Source organism: Sphaeramia orbicularis, chromosome 4 (assembly GCF_902148855.1).
Source record: "Sphaeramia orbicularis chromosome 4, fSphaOr1.1, whole genome shotgun sequence".
Taxonomy (NCBI): Eukaryota; Metazoa; Chordata; class Actinopteri; order Kurtiformes; family Apogonidae; genus Sphaeramia; species Sphaeramia orbicularis.
In genome coordinates, this window is record NC_043960.1 from 17,869,505 (window position 1) to 17,892,204 (window position 22,700).

General features: G+C 36.9%; 1 protein-coding gene across 2 annotated transcripts in view; it reads left to right on the forward strand.

Annotated features, from left to right (window-relative positions):
- The first annotated feature begins 832 nt into the window (after positions 1–832).
- LOC115418049 (carboxyl-terminal PDZ ligand of neuronal nitric oxide synthase protein-like) overlaps positions 833–22,700 on the forward strand; it is a 431,902-nt gene continuing 410,034 nt past the window's right edge. For both annotated transcript variants that reach the window (XM_030132357.1, XM_030132358.1), the window contains exons 1-2: positions 833–1,286; positions 1,731–1,802. In XM_030132357.1, the coding sequence (XP_029988217.1) occupies positions 1,182–1,286; positions 1,731–1,802 (177 nt within the window). In that variant the 5' untranslated portion in view covers positions 833–1,181. The remainder of the gene's footprint in view (positions 1,287–1,730; positions 1,803–22,700) is intronic.

Sequence of the window (22,700 nt, forward strand, 5' to 3'; positions counted from 1 at the left end):
TGTATATATTCTTTGCATGGAGCCTATTCCAACTGCAGGTTCAGAAAATGAATCAATAAATGAACACATATCTATTTTACTACAGAATTTTCTTTCTTGTGCATATGTAATTTTGCTTTTGGTTTTCAGGGTAAAATTTTTTATTTTTTATGTTTTTTTTTTTTTAAATTTATTCTTATTCTTATTTTTATTATGAGTTTGGTTCTTGTACATCTAGTTAAAAAAAAAAGAAAGAAAAAAAAAAAAGAAAAATGCTAAGTGGTTCTGAATTCAGTTTTTTTTTTTTTTTGTTGTTGGACAGTGACTATTATATTTTTCTGTCAGATTTGTATTGCCTGAATTGTTGAGTTTGTCTTTGTTGGGCCATACTTTTCAATAAAAATATTTATAGAAAAAAAAAAAAAAACAGCTGCAGGTTTGGAAACAATATCTCTTTGAATAATTTCTCTAATACATTGGTTAGTGGCTTTATCACTCAATAAAGGACAGATATGACCAATAAATATGTTAACAGGATTTAGCTGTGGGACAATACAACTTCTACCTTTAGGAGCAAACATCCTATACAACTGTCATTCAGGTTCTTTCAGTTTTATTTGTGCGTAGGAGGGCGGGCACCAGGAGTGTAAAGGGGGCAGGTACGACGGTTCGAGCCCCACCTCCAGAGGGCCACGGTGCGCCTCTGTTCCAATGGAAACAGGTGGGATCCCCCGGACTCCTCCAATCGCGCCCTCTCCGTGCGCTGGAGTGGAGGAGGAGGAGGAGTGAAGGGGGGGTGTAGGGGTGTAAGGGGGGTAGGAGGGTGGGTCCGGACCAGAACAGTGGGCAGGACCCAGGCAAGTTCCACACACAGCCACAGGAAAAGTCAGGAAAACACATCTGTCCGCGCATGTCGGTGTTTGCAGTGGTCCGCATGTGTTTGTGAAGCTGTTCCGGTGCGCCTTTTTACGCAGCGGCTCTCTGGAGGTCCTTAGCGCCACTCGGCCGCTGTGGAGGGCGGTGTTGGAGCTGGAATGCCGGGACGTTCAGCTGCGATGGAGAGCATGTAGCTACCGACTGGATCTGGGATTTATTGTTGTTTTATTTCTTGGATTTCCTCCTGTATATAAACACACTTTCTTCTCGTCGACATTGTTTGTTTTTTTTTTCGGCTGGTTTTGGAGTAAATCCATACTTGGAGAATGCCGGGGAAAACCAAATACAACCTCGTTGATGATGGACATGATTTAAGGATCCCGTTGCACAACGAGGAAGCATTCCAGCATGGGATCAACTTCGAGGCAAAGGTGAATTCACAAGCAACTGTAAAATGGAACAAACACTGGAAGCTCTTTGTAAACACGTGCGTTAAATCCACATCACATCCTAACGCGTGTTTTCTAGACTTTTGTCAGCTGTTCCGCACATTCGCACCAGTCTGTACGCAGCGTTATTCCGCACCAACGTTACTATAAAGGTACACTGTAGTGCGTTGGGCTGCTTAAAAGTACTTAACAAACTGAAACTACATTTACTTCCTACTTTTTAACTCCAATAAAAACCACAGAAGGTTAGATTTTACCGGTGGAGAAGTTGGAAAGGGATTAAAGTTACAAAACGACACGCACCCTGAAGTGGACACGGTTTCATTACGCATTTAAATGACCTAAAAAATAAATGAATAGTTGAAATATATGAAGCTACAGTTTGTTTAACTACATGTACTTGTGCTGTTTGTTTCTGGCTGACAGTACATCGGGAGTCTGGATGTGACCAGACCGAGCAGCCGAGTGGAAATAGTGGCTGCGATGAGAAGAATACGGGTGAGTGGGGAAACCCTGCCAGAACTGCACTGGAAATGTTTCTATTTCTGATATAAACTCTTCTGCGCACAGAACCAGACCTAGTGGAATACGAGATGATGGTTTTGTAGGGTTTCCCATAATCCACTGCAGTGTTCGGCGTGTGCGTAATTGTCCAAAAAGCAACTTTATTAAAAAAAATGAAGAAAAATAACTGATTTAGTGAGGACTAGTCCTGGCATACTAATGGAAATGTATGAATATATTAAACTCAAACTTATTTCTTATGCTTAAGGGAGCTGACCCATATTATGATAATAGAATAATTCTTGGTGAAATGAAAAAGCTTGAAAGCAAAGTTTGGTTGGAATGCATCAGAAAAGTGCACAACAAAGCAAGGTTCTAATAGTTTTAGATTTTTCATTATAGTTTAGTTTTATTTAGTTTTGACGTTTTTTTTCTCTTATTCAGTTAGTTTTAATTAGGTTATAGAGCAGGTTTGCTAGTTTTTATTAGTTTTTGTTATTTTCTAAATGCTTATTTTTAGTTTATTTTTATTTATTTTTTGTAAAAAATCTTTTCTCTTCTTCGTTGTCAAATTCAAATAAATCCCAGACAGGACTCTGCTGCTTTCTCTCAACTTTAGTCTCCATGTTTCCAGGTAGAGTAGGGACCAGAAGACGACTGTAAACCACAAGTGACAAGAAGTGACGGACCGTTAAATATCATATGGTGCCAGCAGCTAAAATTGCTTGAAGGAAATAAATCAATTTCATATCAGTCTGACATTGACAAAGACAAAAATGAAGGGATTTTTATCCCTGATTTTTCTACGTTTTAGTTAGTTTTGTAAGAACACATTACAGTTTCAGTTATCGTTTTTTCTTTTAATTATAGTTTTTATTTATTTCAGTTTTTGAAAATGTTTTTACAATTCTAGTTTTTGTCATTTCGTTAGTTTTCGTTAACGATAATAACTTTGCAACAAACCAGTTCAGTTCAATTCAGTTCAATTCAACACACTTTATTTATCCGCAATGGGCAGTTTAAAAAGGGCATGAAAATAGCTTAAAAAGAGACAGTACAGGGTCGCCACACACAAAGACAAGAGAACACACATAAGTAAAGTGCTTTGTGGATGATATGACACATGAATGATGGAACGTTGATGTATTTGGTAAAGTTTGTGCTGAATTCATCCTGTTTCTGATTGTCTGCTTTGAGAGTCGTCTCCCTTATGCTCTATCACTGTTTTCAAGTTCCCTTTGAAGCAGTGCATTGGACTGTGATCTTCACCCCTCTCTCCCTCTTTCTGCTGTGTAAACCTAAGATTTACTGCCTTTTTTTCTTCTTCTCCCAGCTCCAGAAAGTAGACTTAATCTTAATCAGTGCGTCTGCCAGTTTGGCAGCAGTTGGCTTAGCAACCTAATACAGGCTGTGCCAGAGGTGTGGAGGTATTCTGGGATTGTGGTGGTGAACTTGTAGGCTTGGAGTTATTTATTGGTGATTCATTCCAAACCACATGAATTTTAGTGTAATGGTGAGTAGCACTAGCATTTAGCATCCTGTTATGGTTGTAATAGTTGATGATTTCTGGCTAATTTCGATCAACAGCCGAGTAAATTAACCCATAAAGACCCAAACATCCACTGGCAACCAAAACCATCTACTGATCTAAACTGTTTTTATACCTGTTTATCCACTAATCCTATCAATACATGTAAATAATTGGTGTAAAATACAGTTTTTCATCTTTTCATGGTCATCAGATATGACCCATTTGGATGTTCAGAGGCTCCGTAATGAATGTACAAACGCCGTCATCTTTTACAACATTGATTCACCAGTAAAACCCATGGAGTTGGATCAAAGACAGTGGATGGAGACACTTGGTTTATGTTCAGTTAATGATAGATTTGACTGAAAAAGTCACTTTTTCTTAAGTTTTCTCTGTTTTTGATATAATAACCCTTAACTTTAATTTGAGCTTTTATGAACAGCTACATGATCAGTGAATTAAGTATAGGAAAATACAAGATTTACACTGAAAAACCACAAAATACAGAGAATAATATACCTGTTTATTCACTAATCCTGTCAATACATGTAAATAATTGGTGTAAAATACAGTTTGTCATCTTTTCATGGTCATCAGATATGACCCATTTGGATGTTCAGAGGCTCTGTAGTGAACATGGAAACACTGTCATCTTCTACAACATTTAATTGATTCATCAGTAAAATGCACAGAGTTGGATCAATTACAGTAAATGGACACATTTGTTTTATGTTCAGTTAATGATATGTTTGAAGAAAAAATGACTTTTTCAGGAGTTTTAACTGTTTTGATATGATAACCTTTGAGTTTACCTTTAAGTGTGTGTTTTCATGAGCATCTAAATTAAGTACAGGAAATTAAATATAAAATACATGATTTACAGTGAAAAATGCAAAATACAGAGGATAATATTAGACTAAATTATGATAAATCACTTAAGTAAAGATTGAATAGAGAGAAAATTTAATTTGGGAAAAGTAGCACTGGGTCTTTATGAGTTAATAATAAAATCACATTTGATTTTGTGGCAGAAATATTTACTGACAGTGTTCTTTCAGCCTTGCCTGTATTTGCACACTTACTCCGTGTTATGTGGTGAATTCCACTGCACCAGAACACCTCCACCCAGTTGCACAGTCAAGCGGGTGGTGCAAACTGCTCTTATTGCCCATTTTAGAAAAGTTACACATTAATATAATAGTGGACCTCCCAGTGTGCCTCCATGGCAGCTGTTGTTGTTGCCAGGAAAACTGGCTTTGGTTTGGCTACTCCGCTGTGAAAGTGGTTTGACACTGGCTCCAAAACACAATGGAGGGAAACCACAGGGATCTAATTTGGAAGGGAGGTCACACTGGAAAGCATAGGTCTACTGGAGTAGCACTGGAGGCACTGGTTTTTCAAAGCATTTGAGCAGATCTGAGCTGCCATTAATCCTTGTATTTTTGCTACTTAAGAAAATGTAGTTTTTTGTTTATGGTGCACCTTACCCTAAAGTCGTCCAGCCTTTATTAGTTTACACTTGGCACTCTGAAACCACAGTATAGCCAGGTGGTGTACCCTAGTTTCATACAGTTTATTACTTTTCCCTGGATCCCCCCCAGCATTTGGTTGTGTTTGAATACAATGTATAGCTCTATTACTTTGACGTTATATTGATTTATACCTCAATATAATAACAAAAAAGAGGTTTTGGTTGGAGAATTGATGACTTTTCCCCCTCAAGCTGGTGAATGTTTTTACTGTGAAGCATCTACAGGAATTGCACAGCCAGTGTTTGTTGACAAAGCATAACAGAGCGCAGATCTGTTGAATGAAGCATATGGTCAGAAGTGTAGGTGCACAAACAGACAGTGACTCAGACATCACACACAAGTTTACTGGGAGTGAGAGAAAAGTCCATATATAGAAACTAGTCCAGTCACAACCAAAGAGCCTACTATTTGAACACACGTCTGTCTTGTAGATTTTATATACACACACATATATTATATATACTATGTATATATATCTAATAGGGATGCACCGATACCAATTTTTTCCAGACTGAGTACGAGTACTTACAGTTGAGTACTTGCCGATACCGGGTACCGATACGAGTACTTAATAATCCCATTCCAATTCTTAGTTCCTTTTGTAAATGTGCTTTATTGTCGTTGTCATTAGTCTGACTGGAACAAAGTGCTGCTACTGACATTTAATGTGTTGGAATGAGCGTTTGTCAATTAATCCACTGGGGGCGCTGCTCTGAATTAACCATACTGGACAAATACCACGAAGAAGAGTAAAGTTTTTTGAGAAGAAGAAGAAGAAAGTCAGTAATAACAAACATGGTGATGACAGAGGTAACACTAATGTGATACTAATATTGCAGCGTTTTCACTGGTAAGGTTTAACAGCTTAGCTTCAGCAGGTAGAGAAAAGAGAAATGAGTGGTAAGTTTTGTTTCACTTCCGCTGGCGGGGGTCTGCACCACTCCGTACACCTGCCGGTATTCTCATTCTGGGTATGCATCTGCGAGCACCTGGAAAATGGATGGAATGTACACAGAGGACGGACAGAACACTGCGTCTGTATCTGTCTGTGTCTTTAACGTTACTTGCAGTCAGCGTTACTTTTATCACCGTCATTTATTTTGAAAAATCTCCACACTCTTCACACTCCACACACATTATTCCTCCTCCTCGTACCTGCTGCACTGAACTGTGAATGTCACATGGCCGTGAGTGGTATCAGTGCATTTGTATCGGATTGCTTTTATGAGTACGAGTACACACACTGAGTATCGGAGCCGATGCAGATACTCGTATCTGTATCGGTGCATCCCTAATATCTAATATAGATATATGGTGTGCAATATTCACTACTGAAAATTGTTTGTTTTTTTTTATCAGAGAACCATACTTTTTATACTCTACACATAATAATAATAATAATAATAATAATAATACATTTTATTTGGTGGTGCCTTTCAAGTCATCCAAGGTCACCTTACAGACAATAAAAGGCATAAAATAACAACATCAAACATAATTAAAACAAAACATCAACCTAAAAACAAGTGTGGTGTACAGTGTCCAGTCAAAGTGAATATGCCAGTTTCAACAGATGGGTTTTGAGTTTGGATTTAAATGGAGTTTTTCATTGTTTTTATATTCATATTTATTCTATCCTGTACATATAGTGCCTGTGTTATATAAATATATAGTGTCTGTTCTATTTATTGCTGCTGCCTCCTGAGCCAACTGCATCAAAATTTCATTTTTGATGTAAAATATGGAATGACAGATCTATTTTTTTTTTTTTTTTACTTGTCCATGATTCTTTCTTCGGGTGATCAGAGACAGTGAACAAAGGACAGACTCTCAGTAACTTTTGATGCCTTGTGGACTCCTTTAAAAAGACGTTTTGTAAAATGATGCTCCCTGTAGTGCGGCTCCTGGTCTTTTCAAAGATTTCTATCAGGATTTTTTTTTTTTTTTTCCTGCCGAGTCAGTCGGTGCTATGTGGGTTACTAAGCAACTGGTTGATGTATGGTGTCATTGTTCAGTAAGTCCATGAGTCACCTGTAAGCCGGTACCTGATAACAAACTAATGACACGGCAAAGCAGGAAATGCCCAGCGCTCTCCCTCCCTCCCTCCCTCTCTTTCTCTCACATACACACTTTATATACAGTATTCACACATGTTCTACATATTGTTCTTGCATGATTGATGACTGTTTCCAGAGCAGAATGTGGAAACACAGATGGGAAAACAGTTTAAGCCTCACTTGGTCAAACTCCTTGCCAGAGAAACATATAAAGGTCATCTTAAATTCAATTTATTATCATGATTATACAGCAAAGTCCAGCAGAGGCTTATGCGCTTAAAAGGAGAGGAGACCTTAACAGTGAATTAAAGGGATTAATGTCTCATTAATCTACCTATGCTGGGTTAACGGACTGGAGGAAGTTTGAGCAGCATGGGATGAGAAGATTAGATGTGTCTGAGGAGATGTCTGAGGGCTGAAAGAGTACAGCGGCGGTGTTGGAATGAAGCAAAAAATAGAAATAGAATTGCACAGTCCATCCCACAACAGCTTGGATCAGGACCGTGTGTGAGCAGATCAAGCGTCTGTTTAACACCAATTAACTGCTGGTAAGAAAACACAGTGGAAGTTCATTAGTCGCGGTTTCAGTGTGCACTTCAGTGTCCGGTGAGTTTTTCATATTCGCGGTGGAAATGAGAAGTACATCAGCAGTTTAATGATGCATCACCAGAGTAATAACATAGACGAAGTCAGTCTGTGAATGGCTACGGACACATTTTATACAGTTTATAAGTATGTCACAGCTGATACACTACAAACAAAAAGTTAAGGATGTTTTTAATTTTTGGGCCATTTTTTTCAGTTGGGATTCTTGCGCAGTGCTTTTTACTTTTTTTGTGTGTGACTTGAATTGAAACACATTTTTTTAATGACCAGACATAGTTATATTTACAAATAGCAAAAATGACAAAAAAATGACAAAAATTAGAAATATCCTTTAGTTTTTGTTTGTAGTGTATATTCATACATGCTTTGTGCAAGGATTATCAGGAAAAGCGATGAGGCAGATTTTAAAGTTACGTGTAATAATATTAATATAGACCCGTAATAATATTGGCATGTTTTATGTCACAATGCTTTATAATATATAATAGGTTTTCTGTCTAATGCTGATACAGTTTATATATATAATTATTATTATTAGTAATTTATTCATCCATTTAACAGAACATATATACATACATACGCTTTGGATTTCTATATTAAACATGGGTGAAAAGGTGTAGGCTGAAGCAACAGCTTATTTATGCCTACCCTATTTATAAGAGGGAAAGTTGCAGAAACAAAAGATAACAAGATGGCACAGTTTTAAACAATAATATAATAAAACAAATAATATAATCTAAGCAAAATCTTAGATTTAGAGTGATAATTGGCTTACTTTATCCTAATATTTTATATTTATTGAATATCTTAGTTTTAAACATCCTTTTAAATGTTGTGATGTGCATTTTTTGATTTTTTTTATCAAGGTTATTCCATAATTTTACTCCAGTTCCAGATATGTATTTGCCATGATTTGGTTAATAATGCCCTCTTTGGCTCATCTGATGAAATAAAAAACTTATAAAACTGAACTTACGGTTTATTCCCAGCCATTTTAGCATTAATCTGCATTTGTTTTTGTTTTATGATCAAAAATACAACTTGCAACGGCCGTTCAATATGAAACAATGTGAAAGAGCAAAATATACACCACCATTTTTAAGCTGCTGCCTCCAAATGTTTGGTTGATAAATACCTTAATCAAATAATGTTTTCTAAAAGCAGAATTAAATCTCGTTTTTTTTGTGGCTCCTTAAAAAGTTGGGGCTTTTAGATCTTAGAATGACATAAAAACTATTTGAACAAGTCTTAAAAATTGATTGGGTTGGTTATGACTTTAATGCTGCCTCTGTAAAGATCCATTTAATGCAGTCTTGCTTCAGATATGTTTTGGGGATATTTTTATTGATCACACTGTAACAGCACAACAAACAAAACCGATGTGGAACCAATATCCATTAATGCAAACTGTGCAGCTCAGTCAGAACGTATCGGAGTATGCCCAGCCACTGTGTCGCAGTGGAGTGGGTGGCTAATGTGGCTGTACCTCCACCTCCAAAAGAACTGTTACTTCTTGGATTAATGAAGTGAAGTTTGTGTTTTTTAACCATACTTTCATTCATCACAGGTACAGGTTTGTCCTTGAGAACGGTGCATTTAGAGCGGGGTTGAAGACAGTTAATACTCAGAAACCTGAACAGCCGCTGGTGATCAAAACTGACTTAAACTGTTACCTCTAATCCTGTCTATACACTTAAATAATTGAGGTAAAATACAGTTTGTTGTCTTTTCATTGATATCAGATATGACCCATTTGGACGTTCAGAGGCTTCATAGTGAACGTGGGAACGTGGATTCACCAATAAAATCCATTTAGTTCGACAAATTTTAACAACACTGTAAGCCTGGATGTCAAATATACTTAACCAATTTTTTTAGATTGCACTTAAAAATATAAGTTTGATGGCATTACTCGAAAATATTAAGTACAGTCAACTTATTTGTAGATTTAATCGAGTGTGTGAATAAATCTAAGTTAAATGGATTTAAATTAATAAGTTTTAGTTATGACCACACCTCTTTTTCTTTTTATTAAATTGTCACCTGCCCATGCACGTCTGGATATGCCAGTCTGAGTGCTTTTGGTTAAAAAGTGGCTGCTATCGGAGTTTTGGTGCTTATCATACAAGGTAGGCGACTACTCAAAAAGTTAAGCGACTGGCGGCTATCAAAAGTCGTTTGTTTTAACCGTGAGAGGAGCGCTTTGTTTTATTGTCCACCAGTTCATCGACCTGTTCCACAGACCTTTTGTCTTAGCTAGGTGTCCGCTAGCTGACTTGCTACAACTCGAAGTTCTCAGTGGCTGCTGGCTATCATCGATTGTTTGTTTTAACCGTGAGAGGACTGTTTTGTTTTATTGTCCATAACGTTGTTTTGTTTTACTGTCCATCAGCTCCATCGACCTGTTCCACAGACATTTTCTCTTAGCTAGGTGTCCGCTAGCTAACTTGCTACTTTTTTCAGTACGGGAGGCTATAAGCCTGGATAAGTTGAGTTTACTTTTAAAAAATTGAGAGAAGTGGTTGCCTTCAAAAAATTAAGTAATGATCAATGAACTTTTAAGTACATTTAACTTAAAACCTTAGTTAAATGGAAGTTAGGTAAGTTAAATCTTAGTTAAATGTAAGTTAAAAAAGTTCCTTTGAAATATTAAGTAATGATTAATGAACTTTTTAAGTACATTCAACTTAAAATCTAAGTTAAATGGAAGTTAAATGTACTTAAAAAGTTCCTTTAAAAATTTAAATACTGATTAATGACCTTTTTAAGTACATTTAACTTAAAATTGTAGTTAAATGTAAGTTAAGTAAGTTAAAATCTTAGTTAAATGTAAGTTAAATGTACTCAAAAAGTTCCTTTAAAAAATAAGTAACGATTAATGAACTTTTTAAGTAAAATCTTAAGACCTTAGTAAAATGTATGTGAAGTAAGTGAAAATTTTAGTTAAATGTAAGTTAAATATACTTAAATAGGTCCTTTAAAAATTAAGTCATGATTAATGAACTTTTCAAGTTCATTTAACTTAAAATCTAAGTTAAATGGAAGCAAGTTAAAATCTTAGTTAAATATAATGTAAATAAAAACGTTCCTTTAAAAAATTAAGTAAAGATTAATAAAGTTTTCAAGTAAATTTAACTTAAAATCTTAGTTAAATGTAAGTTAAGTAAGTTAAAATCCTAGTTAAATGTAAGTTAAATGTACTTAAAAAGTTCCTTTAAAAAATTAAGTAACTATTAATGAACTTTTTAAGTACATGTAACTTAAAATCTTAGTTAAATGTAAGTCAAGTGAGTTAAAATCTCAGTTAAATGTAAGTTAAATGTACTTAAAAAGTTCATTAATCATTACTTAATTTTTTTTAAGGCAACCACTTTTCTCAATTTTTTTAAAAATAAACTCAACTTATTTGGGCTCACAGTGAAGTTTTCCTGTTTTCTCTCTTTTTTTTTTTTTTATTGTAACCTTGTAGTTTACTCTGAGCTTTTATGAGCATCAACATGATCAGTGACTTGAATAAGTGAAAATACCTGCTTTTCCCTGAAAAAATACAGAGGAAAATATTGTAGTAAATGGTGATAAATCTCTGAGTCGAGGTTAAATGTTGAGAAATTCACCACAAAATAGTTCTAGGTCTTTAGTCATTTAAAATATTTAATACCTGCTGCAACATGTCCAAGAAAATGCTCGAAGTAGCAATTCTGGGTATTGAGTCAATTTGTGTTACATAAACAGTGAAAAAGTCCAGTTATAGCGTAAACGGAGAAAGAATGTGTCTTAAATACATTATTTTAACTTCTTTAAACCTGCAGAAAGGCTGAAATCAAGATGTCAACACTTTAAGTTGAATAGAAATAATGAACAAGTAATTGTAACAGTGAATGAAAGATACTTTTTGACTGTGACATAAAAAACTCCAGGAACTTTTACTGCTGAATATCAGCAATAAAACACATGTCATCCGTCTTGCCAAAATGTCCCCACAGGGATCAATACATATCACCGTAACATGAAAAAGTGGTAATCACTGTGCCGTGGCAGTACTATTACCTGTGACTCACAGGTAATTACATGGTGGTTAGTGCCTTTCACTTTGACTTAGCACAGTTTACTCTACTGAGACGGCACACAGGAATAGGATCATGTGTTGTATTTACACTCATTATTTGTGGATAGATTTATGGAAGCACCTTTTCAGTTTGTATCCCTTATTTCTTGTTAGTCGTCGCATAGTTTTTCATCAGTGCCTCCTTGATATGAACCTTTTTTTTTTTTTATAAGCCCTCAAAGCGATGTCGTAAAGGTACAATAGGTGGGAAAAGATGGTTGATTAAAAAAAATAAGAATCAAGAGAAGAGCAGATGTACATGTAAATGAGGCAGAGATAACGGTGATGTTGAGCTTCGAATCACCGACGAATAAGTAAAGAGAAAAGAAAAGCTGATTTGTTGTTTACCGGAGCTGTTGTCTTGCCGTATCTCCTTTTAATTAGCCTCACCCAGTGTTAACCTGCCGCAGTTTGATTGACATTAACAAGATATAGAAGTGCAATGCCTGTCTAATTAATCCACATGGTTTAGTAATTGTGCTTTAGTACAGCCAGACGTCACTTAATGTCACGGCGTTACATTACCGCTGTCATGCTCTGTGCCTTAACCCTTAAACACCTAAAGAGGCACCGGTGACCCAAAGCATCTACTGATCTAAAAGGATTAATAACTGTTGAACCACTAATCCTATCAATGTGTGTAAATAATGCACATCAAATGCAGTTTCTCAGCTTTTCATGGTCATCAAATATGAAACATTTGGACGATCAGAGGCTCTGTAGTGAACGTGGAAACACCGTCTCCGTCTGTAACGTTGGTTCACCAGTAAAACCCATGGAGCTTGATCAATGACAGTGGTTTTAGATGTGTGTTTTTATGTTCAGTTAATGATAATATTTTGGTGAGCATTACATGTGTTTACAAGTAAAGAAAAAAATCATTTGTAAGTCGGTGCAAAAGTAGTTATAGGTTTGTAATTAAGTTACAACATAGCTATAGAAATAGACCTGCAGTCATTGTGATGGTGAGGATTTATTTTAGTATCTTCTTTTGGATTAAGTTTCAGTTCAGTTTATTTCAAATATGCAACAAAACATAATAATCCTACTTTAGTCCTTAGAAATAACACGGGTTGGAAGAAAACATGAAAAACGTACATGATTACAAAATACAGTATGACTTCATTCTCATATTCCAAAAGGAGTGGAAGTATAATTTATTTAATCCCACCCCTTCTCCACATGACAGTGTATCTTTTAGCTTCCTATCAGCATAATGTATGAAAAATCAATTCCCTTGGGTCTTTTGTAAATGATTAACCCCACATATTTTCATATACACACATAGTGGCATACAAAAAAACCAAAAAAACAAACTAAAAAACAAACTAAAAAAAAAAAAAAATATATATATATATATATATATATATATATATATATATATATATATATATATATACATACATACATCCTTGCAGGCAACACAAAATTAATACACATTAAAGTAAATAATTAAATTAAGTGAACAACAACAGCAATTAACAAAACCAACCAAAGAAACAAAAAAGCAAAGTTGTTTGCAATGTGATTCAGTTTATAGAAGGAATTATAAAAAGTTTGGTGATTAATATTTACTTTGTATTATTTATTATTATTTGTTATATTTATCTTTAAGCTTGAATAAAGCATTGTTGGAAAACGTGTTTCTTGATGCGGCATTTACTGTGAAATATGTCTGGTGTTGCAGCTCATGTGGCCAAAAACCACATGGGAATCGAGCCAATCCCACTTTATTAAGAGCTTGGCAAACTTGGCTGACATTCTCCACGGATGCCTGCGTGCATCCGCCGCTCACCACAGCAACATGAGGAGCATCGGCAGCCCTCGATCTGTTAGACACAGCTGTGAAACAGACAGGCTGAATCACTCTCAGAGGACGTGACACCGTCATGTCGGGTCAGAGGAAACACGCTCCTGCCTCTTAATGCTGCCTTTGTATCTGTCATCACAAACACATACACACACATACACACACCTCCTCTGGCTTACCTAATGACATTACAAACAGTGAGGTGAACCGCCTTCAGGTGCAGGACTCTGGACTGTTTGACATCCTCATTTTTTCCCTCCTGACTGACATACTGTAGTGCTCTATAACTTCATTTTAGGTAGATGGTGCTTTGAATGAAGGTGCCCTTCAGCTACAGATAGAGAGGATATTCATGTTTTGAATTAAATGCTGTTCACTGACCCCATCCAGCAGTCAGATGGCGTGTGTCGTTCATCACTTGGAGGCAAAAACTGCACTTGAATAAAAACAGGTTTTCGGGATTTCACCTGAAATTTGTAGAAGCATCATTTAAGTGAATATTCTCATCCGCTGAGTTACGCTGACACCGGTACAGTACATTGTGAGAAATGGATCTTGGATATTGTTGCTACAAATACATACACCTGGTTGGTACTTGGTGTCGGGAGGGTTACTTTTATAGTGTGTAAGTTTAATTTATACTTTCTCCCGCTCCTTTGCGAATATGCAAATTAAGTCATACTTTGTTTTCATGTATATTTACAGGTTTTTGTTTTTGTTTGTTTTCTTATAATTTGTTTCATTTGTAAAGTGTGATTACTTGGTTTTGTTGCATATTCAGAATATATATACTAAACTAAACTAAACTAAACTAAACTAAACTAAAGTATACCTCTATGCAGATTCCAGAGTATATGCATTTAACATGAAATACATAACACATCCTGTTTGATTTATGCTTTAGAGTCCTTCAGTATAACAGGATGTCACATGTAAATAAAAGAGAGATAGACTTCACTGAAACAAAACAAATAAATGGGAATTATTTGTTTGTCTTGTCCTTGTATCATAAACAAAACAGGCTCACAAACGTTATTTAGTCATTTTTTCCCCCAGAGACTTTACATTTGGCAACTAATGGATTGATCTTCTTTCAAAGATATGCCGTGAATCCATCTGCAAACACAATTTTTTTTTGAAGTATATAAGATTTCTCATTTCTGTTTGTAAACAAGTCTTCAGTCATTGTTCTTCTTCTCCACTCAGCAAATGAGGAAGCGTGAGAAGTGGTGGAGTGAGCAGTCGAGTTGAAGGGAAGAGTAAGAAAAAAGCCATAAAAACAGAAAATTTTTTTTTTTTTGGCAATTTTTTTATTTCTCATTTTTATCAGTATAATACAATCTAATCTCTTCAGTTAGCTTCAACTTTAACATGGCAAATATATATATATATATATATATATATATATATATATATATATATATATATATATATGTGTTTATTATTTATAACTTATTTGGTAGGGGCAGATACATGTACATAGATAAACAACAAAAACTGATTTTTTAGCTATTTACACTCAATTTCTTTATTTATTGTTGCTGTGGTTGTGACTGTTTCTGTGGAGTAGTGACCATATTTTGAAGTTCCCCTCGGGGATTAATAAACTAAATCAATCAATCTATCTATCTATCTATCTATCTATCTATCTATCTATCTATCTAGCTATCTAGCTAGCTAGCTAGCTAGCTAGCTAGCTAGCTAGCTAGCTAGCTAGCTTAGTGTTTGTAATGAATGCTTATTTGTCACATTTGTCCCTATAGTGTTTTTTTTACTATAAGTAAAATATGAAAAAACCCGATACAAGAAATTCAGCAACTTTTTGCCATACTCATTAAAAACTAATTACAGCTGGATATGAGGAATACACAGGTAAATCTTGTGTCTGTTCAGAAGTGCAGCTGCTTCTTTTTTCTCCGTCCATTTCCCTTTACTTTTGACTAAATGAGCAGATCGTATCAGCTTTTCACTTCATAAGTTTTCTTTTTCGGTACATTGCAGTGCGTCTGTGTAATGTATTTGTCCATCAATCACTGTCAGCTGTGGAAAGTCACACTTTCCAATACACTTAGTGAATAAAGGTCACGTCGCTTTTGACTATTGTAAAATAATTTTAACAAGCCTTTGTGTCCGGGAACTTTGTAATTAATCGTACTTGCTGGTACTTTCCTGTCTGCTAAAACTGCTACTGTCGTATGTTTTGAAGTATTTCTGGTTTGACCTGTGAATCATTGCTGCCTCTTTTAGACATTCCACTTGAAAAAAACAGGAGTGGGACCATGCACCACTCTAGAACCAATATTATCACATTATTCAGGCATTCAGTAGATGACCATGAGGCACTTGATAAAAACACTCGTCTCAAACAGATGAAGCAGCCTACTTGTTTGGCACCTTTACCACAACTTAATTATATTTGGCCTTTTTTTTTTTTGCTTTGAAACATGAATTCAGAAAATGATAATTGAGAGGTTTATCTGGGGAAAGAGGCCCTTGAGTGGGGATTCTTGTGGTCTTTTGTTTTTCTCGCTCTGGCGTGTTGATCAGAAGCCTTTCCTGCCTTAAGGTCACAGTTGAAAGGTTAAAAAGTCAGCTAATAATGACCCACGCATGGCTGATTACCCTCCCTTTCCTCCTGCTACTCTTCAACTCCTAGATTTTCTGCACTGAAGGTGTTTGCATCGGCAGATCAATTGAGCATGATGGGTATTTGCGTGAATCATGTTAATGTGCTATTCAGCAGGGTCTGGCTCAGGGTCACGTTTATCTGCACTGTTGCCACTTTCTTCTTTTCTGGCTGACAGTCAGGAGAACCCGGCAGGCAGGCTGTGAATCCCATAATAAGAAGAGAGCATTTAAGAAGTGGCTAATGCTTAACCAGCTTTATTGTTCAGTAGATAGTAAGTAGGAGTATGACTTTAGAGAGTGTGAGTCACAGTAGAATGACGTATCTGTTTTTTAGCAATAGAGCAATACGATACCTATTTCAGACACATTACAGACAACAACTGATACAATGAAGATGTCAACAAACCAACTGTAAATGGAATAACGATTCACGATATTTTACTGCAGGTGGTAACCTTGGATATGAGTGGATGTGAATGGTAGCACAAAAGACATCTGAAAAATGACTGCTGGGTGCAACTAACAGCTAATTGTTTATTAGATAATGTTTTACTCCATAAAACATAAGTAACTAGAAAAGCACTCGGAGAGCACAGACCTCCACCAAAGCAGATAAGCCCCCCCCCCCCCCCCTCTCGTCACCACCAAAATTTAATCATTTGTTCCTTGGGCCAGTATCAACATTTCTTCCAAATTCATCCATAACTTTTTGAGTTATCTCACTAACAGATAAACAGACCGACAAACCCTGATGAAAACATAACCTCCGTTGTTCCTTGGTGGAGGTAACTAGAAAAGCACTCAGAGAGCACAGACCTCCGCCAAGGCAGATCAGTCCCCCCCCCCCCCCCGATCACCACCAAAATTTAATCTTTTGTTCTAGAGCTGCAACCGATTAATCGACTAGGTGCTTGAAGTCAATGCAAAAAGTCTCGAATCGATTAATCGACTTGAATTGATTGAAGGTAGATATTCTATTGCGGTTTTACTGAATTGAAGCTTCTTTGTACGTCACAATAAGCGTCCGTGTGAAACACAACAGTGGAACCAATGTTTAACAGCAGAGAAATGAAGGAAACAAAGCTTTGACTCAGGGGAATTGTGGTTGAATTATTTTTTTGGATCACTTTGAGTCGATTAATCGGTTGCAGCTCTAATTTATTCCTTGTGCCAGTATCAACATTTCCTGAAAATTTCATCCAAATCCATCCATAACTTTTTGAGTTATCTTGCTAACAGACAGACAGACCGCAATGAAAACATAACCTCCGTTGTTCCTTGGCGGAGGTAAAAATAGCCCAGGATAAGCTTTTCCAGAGCATAACATCCACATAAACCAATCTAAACCTAACTGTTTTAAAAGAAAAACACAGGTGTAGTTGTAGTAGTTGGATTTGACATCGACAGCTCATTGAAATACACTTGAAATAACCCATATAGGCCGATACTCTGCATACATTTTCTGCAGCTTATTAGAGGTCAGGCTGAGGTGGCAGCAGGCCAAGCAAGGTAGTGGCCCTCCTCCCTGGCTACTCACTGTGCATACATAAGCAACCTGACCGATCCCCCAAAGGGCTAAGGGGGTATGAGAGCAGAATCTTATATCCAGATATAGGTCATTCCATATACAGGCCTAGGTAATGGTTAATGTATAATGTACTGTAGAAAATGGTAAAAGGAAAAGACTTCTCAACTACAGTTTTAAATCAAGTCTGTCTACTATATTTGCCATGGTTCCTATTAAAGTTTTATACCAAGCCTCCATCATGAGAAAAATGCAGTTTCTATTTCAGATCCGAACAGCTTGTTTGTCTCAGCCGGTCAGAGGACTTTCACCTGTTCAAAACCAACCCGTTCTGTGACATTACCATATATGATGTATAAATAGTGTATGAACCCTCTGGGATGACACCCATTGGTTTGTGAACTGCAATTGTAAAGCCTTAACTGCAGGATGTGACTGTTGCTATCCTGCCCCCCGAAGGGAAAGCAAAACTATTGGTTGAATTCACACCAAATTGGGTTTGTACATCGCCAGGAACCCAGAATAGATGTGATTACATTTTAGGAAAAGTGGGTCAAAGTTCAAATTTTTAATGAATTTTTAAAATCTTTTTTTTCCCCCATTTACTTAGAAGGGGCAAAATTTGTTTATGTCTATGATGACATCAGCACACGCTCAGACATGATGACATCAGCTGGATCGATGCCAAAATAAGCAACAATCCGTGTGAGGGGCAAGGTTTGTTGTGCCTGGGACCACTTGTTTTGTTTTGTTTTTTGAAACAAATGGGTGGACAAGGAGAGGAACAAATGATGAATCTTGAACATCTTGAAAACAGCGATCTTGACTAATAGCAATCATAAATGTCATTAAGTAATTTCAGCGACATAATAAATGTTAACACCTACAGTTGTGTTTGATAGCTGTAATGTCAGAGTCATCAGTGCATGTGTCGTCACACTAATTAAAACAACCTCAGCTAATTAGCAGGCTAGCTGGCAGACCATTTAAATCAATAGCAATTAAAGCTACCGTCAGCTAATGCGGCTAAGTTAGGTCAGTTAATGTTATTTAGCACCAGTAAACTTTCTGACAGAACTCTCTGATGGCTGTGATATTGCGACTCATCAACTGCAACTATAGCAGAGCCCAGAGGAAAAATATGTTTTATTCAATTAACAAAACTTAATAATGTCAAGCAAACAGTTGTCATGGACCGTAGAGACCAAAACCATGCATGTTTCTGCCGTTAAGTCTGTTGTTTTGACTTTGGGGTTCATGGGATCTGACTTGCTTTTGCAGCCTACCCCTAGTGGACATACAAGTTACTGCAGATTATAACTCTTCTCTGCACTTGCTTTGCTTTTTCACCCTGGAAGTTCCTGCTCACTCATGATTGCTCTGCTCAGTTTTTTTTTTTTTTTTGTGTGTGTGTGTGTGTGTGTTACCTTTGGCCACTTTTCCTTCCTGCAAATTGTTGTCCCTATGATGAAATATTGTTGTAAAGAGTGTTTGTGGCACAGCACAATAAACAATAGAGCCAAACCTTAAACAATGGTCATATTTCTACCATCACATAATATACTGTATAGGCTATCAGTTTATTGTGTTAAGGGAGCATGTGTCACCATTTGAACAACACAAAATCTTCCACCTTAGTGTAACTGTCAAAAGCCTCTTTACTCTGAACGTCTTTTTAGTTAAGAGTGTCCATCCCCTCTGCGTACTTTCACACTGTATTTACTCACCCCTCCCGTCTGTTTCGCTGCTGTAAATCAGCTCCCCGTAAATTCTCCTCCTGCTTTCTCTGTCCCATCCTTTCTCTTCATCTTTCCCCTCAACAAAAACTTTTCATCCTGCTTTGTTTCTATGGTCTCTTCAATCCCACCTATCCCCCCCCCACCCCACCCCACCCCATCCCACTCCCCCACCTTTTCATTTCAGCGCTCCCTTTGTTTCTTCCTTTGCTGGATGCCCTCTTCCCTCCCTCTCATGTTGTCCTTTTCCGTGCACAATCTGTTAAGCCTGTCACTTTGTCCTGCCCTTCATCAGAGGCCGAGTGGAACTTTGCCTGATTCACGGGCTCTTTTCTCAGAAACACGCGGACCTTTGTCAGCTTCTGCTGTAACTAATGGAGACACCGACTTAATTTGATCCCTCCCTTCTTATAATTAACGTCGGCTGGGCTACTGAAATATATCTCATCCTGCAGAATTTTTATTAACATTTTAATCCTGTGAACATTAAATAACCCAGAGATAAGTACCCGAAAACCAGGCTCCCCCATTTGCTCCTGAATGTAGGAGGAGGATTTTGGTACTGATAATGTCGTCACAGTCCGGAAATCACTTAATGAATTTTTAGAAAGACCATGTCATATTTCTTTTAATTTTTGCCCATTCTTGTGAGTATAAGCAGCTGGTAAATGACAGTAAATTTAATCAACTTTTAATGAACTTTTTAAAAGTTTAGACAGTGTTTTTCAACCATGGGGTCGGGACCCAAGGTGGAGTCGTCTGGAATTCAAATGGGGTCGCCTGAAATTAGTAACTGATTAAAAAAAACTTACTAACAAAAATATATGGTGAGTTGAGAGAGACAATCCCAATCCATAAAAGACATGACAAACTCTGAAGCTGAAACTGAGGCACTGTGGTACTGTTTATCTGTCAAATGTTCATTGTGGTCAGTTTCAGATGCTGCAGCTCTTTCGTAATTCATAGTTTGAGTTCTTGTTTGTTCAGTATTAATTGTCAGTCTTGTAAATCCAAGCTGGACTGACCAAGGAAAATAAAATTCTCACTTTATGTAGTAATCTCAATCTGACTCTTCTGCCTCCGTCCATAATAATATACATTATATACTCTAAATGTCATCTACAATTAATGTTTATTTGCAACATCGTATAGCAAACTATTACATGATCCAAAACAAATTAATTTTAGCAAAAAAAAAAAACCCAAAAAAAGTCTCTGTTTTGAATGTCTGAGATCGCCAGAAATTTGTGATGTTAAAATGGGGTCACGAGCCAAAAAAGGTTGGGACCCACTGGAATAGAAGGTGAAATATATTTGTTGCTGCTCTTATCCAAACGTTTTCACGCGTTAATAAATTCCGACTTTGTGAATGAGCTATCTGCATGCATTAGGCTGCCATTCTCCGCATGTATTCTGGTGATGGCAAACTAAACAGCCAAAAACTGAGTTGTCAGCAGAATCAACTGTACTTCAGTAACATCTTTACCTCCTCTGATCCTCCCTCCTTCTTTATGTTTCTCTGTGTTTCCGACGCTGCTCTTCACAACTCACTGCCTCACTACTTCATCTTGTTTCTCTGACAGGATAATATAATGTAATAGCACATAGAAGCTGCAGGATTTCCTCCCAGTGTTTCACTTAATATCTTTTTTTTTTTTTTTTTCCCCCCACCACATCACATCACACACCACCTGACTCTTCTACTACCCCCCCTTTCGGTCCTGTAAATGTCAGCAGTAAATTGTGGAATGAGTCTAGTTTGTGCCCTGAAACAGTCGGTGAGACAGCTTCTATTCAGGATGGGGGGGGGGGGTTATAGTGCTGAGTCGGTTGCTGCTCTGACATAGTTGGCCTGAAGCATCAACAGGGAAAGTTGCTGCAGAAATGATGCTACGCCTGGCAGAGAGGGAGCTTCTTCAAATTAGGGGAATGGTCCATTTCAGAGCACAGTGTCCATTGGGTGGAATGTCTCTACTGTGCCTGTTGACGTGTTGTAACCTCCTCTGATGCAACCGTTTGATGAAATCCCACGTGCAGTCTTCGCAGTTTCAGTGTTTTGTTTAATGTCGACGTAACTGTCTGTCACTTTGATGTTTCTTCGTGATCGATTCTGTCATCAAAATTCCTACACAGCTTCCGGGTACATCTATTTCATCCGAAGACATGATTAATAAGATGAGAATTATAATTAATCACTCATCTGCACCAGCTTATAAAATGACTTCGAAGTGGCTGCTGGTTAACATAGTCTTTATTAGCAGCTATTAAATTAAATTAAATATCTGTCAGTGAGAACAGCTTTACTGTGAATTAAAGCACTTTGCTACTAGTTGTGTGGCTGAGTTCGTACTATTAAAATATCAGCTACACAGATGGTGCTGAGGATGTCCAGGGTTCAGTCCCAAATGTTAGGATGCTACTTTGGCATCCTCCCACCGTCCAATAATGGTTAGTTTTGCCTGGGGGTTTAAAATGTGAGAGTGAATGTCTGTCCTTATATGTCGGCCCTGCTATGAACTGGCGACTCATTCAGTGTTTATGACTGGGCTCCAGCATCCCCATGACCCCCCAGAGGACTAAATGGTTCAACAAAAATGTATTCTTGAACCAGTGAACTAGTCATTAGTATTGTTTTATCAATGTAGGTCAGTGGTTTTCAACCTTGGGGTTGGGACTCCACATTGTGTTGCCAGAAATTTCTAGTAATTGATAAAAAAAAATACAAAAAAACTTACTAATAAAAAATATTTGGTGAATTGAGAGAGACATTCCCATATGTGAAAGACATGACAAACTCTGAAACTGAAGCACTGTGGTACTGTTTATCTTTCAAATGTTCATTGTGGTCAGTTTCAGATGCTGCAGCTCTTTCATAATTCATAGTTTGAGTTATTGTTTGTTCAGTATTAATTGTCAGTCTTGTAAATCCAAGCTGGACTGACTGTACATATCCTGACCAAGGAAAATAAAATTCTCACTTTGTGCAGTAATCTCACCCTGACTTTTCTGCCTCCATCCATAATAATATACATTATATAGACTAAATGTCGTCTAAAATTAACATTTATTTGCATCATAGTATCGGAAACTGTTACATGATCAAAAACAAATTAATTTTAGCAAAAAGAAGTCTGAGGTCGCCAGAAATTTGTAATGTTAAAATGGGGTCAGGAGCCAAAAAAGGTAGGGAACCACTGATCTAGGTGCACATTATGTTTGCAGTTGCATTGTAGGCCATTGTTGAAACATGACCAGTAAATGTAAAATACAGAAGTAAAGTCCCACCCCCTCCGGTGTGCCTCATGGGACCTAACCTTGGGGAAAAAATATGTATGGCTGTCAATAGTTGGAGGGAAAAAAAA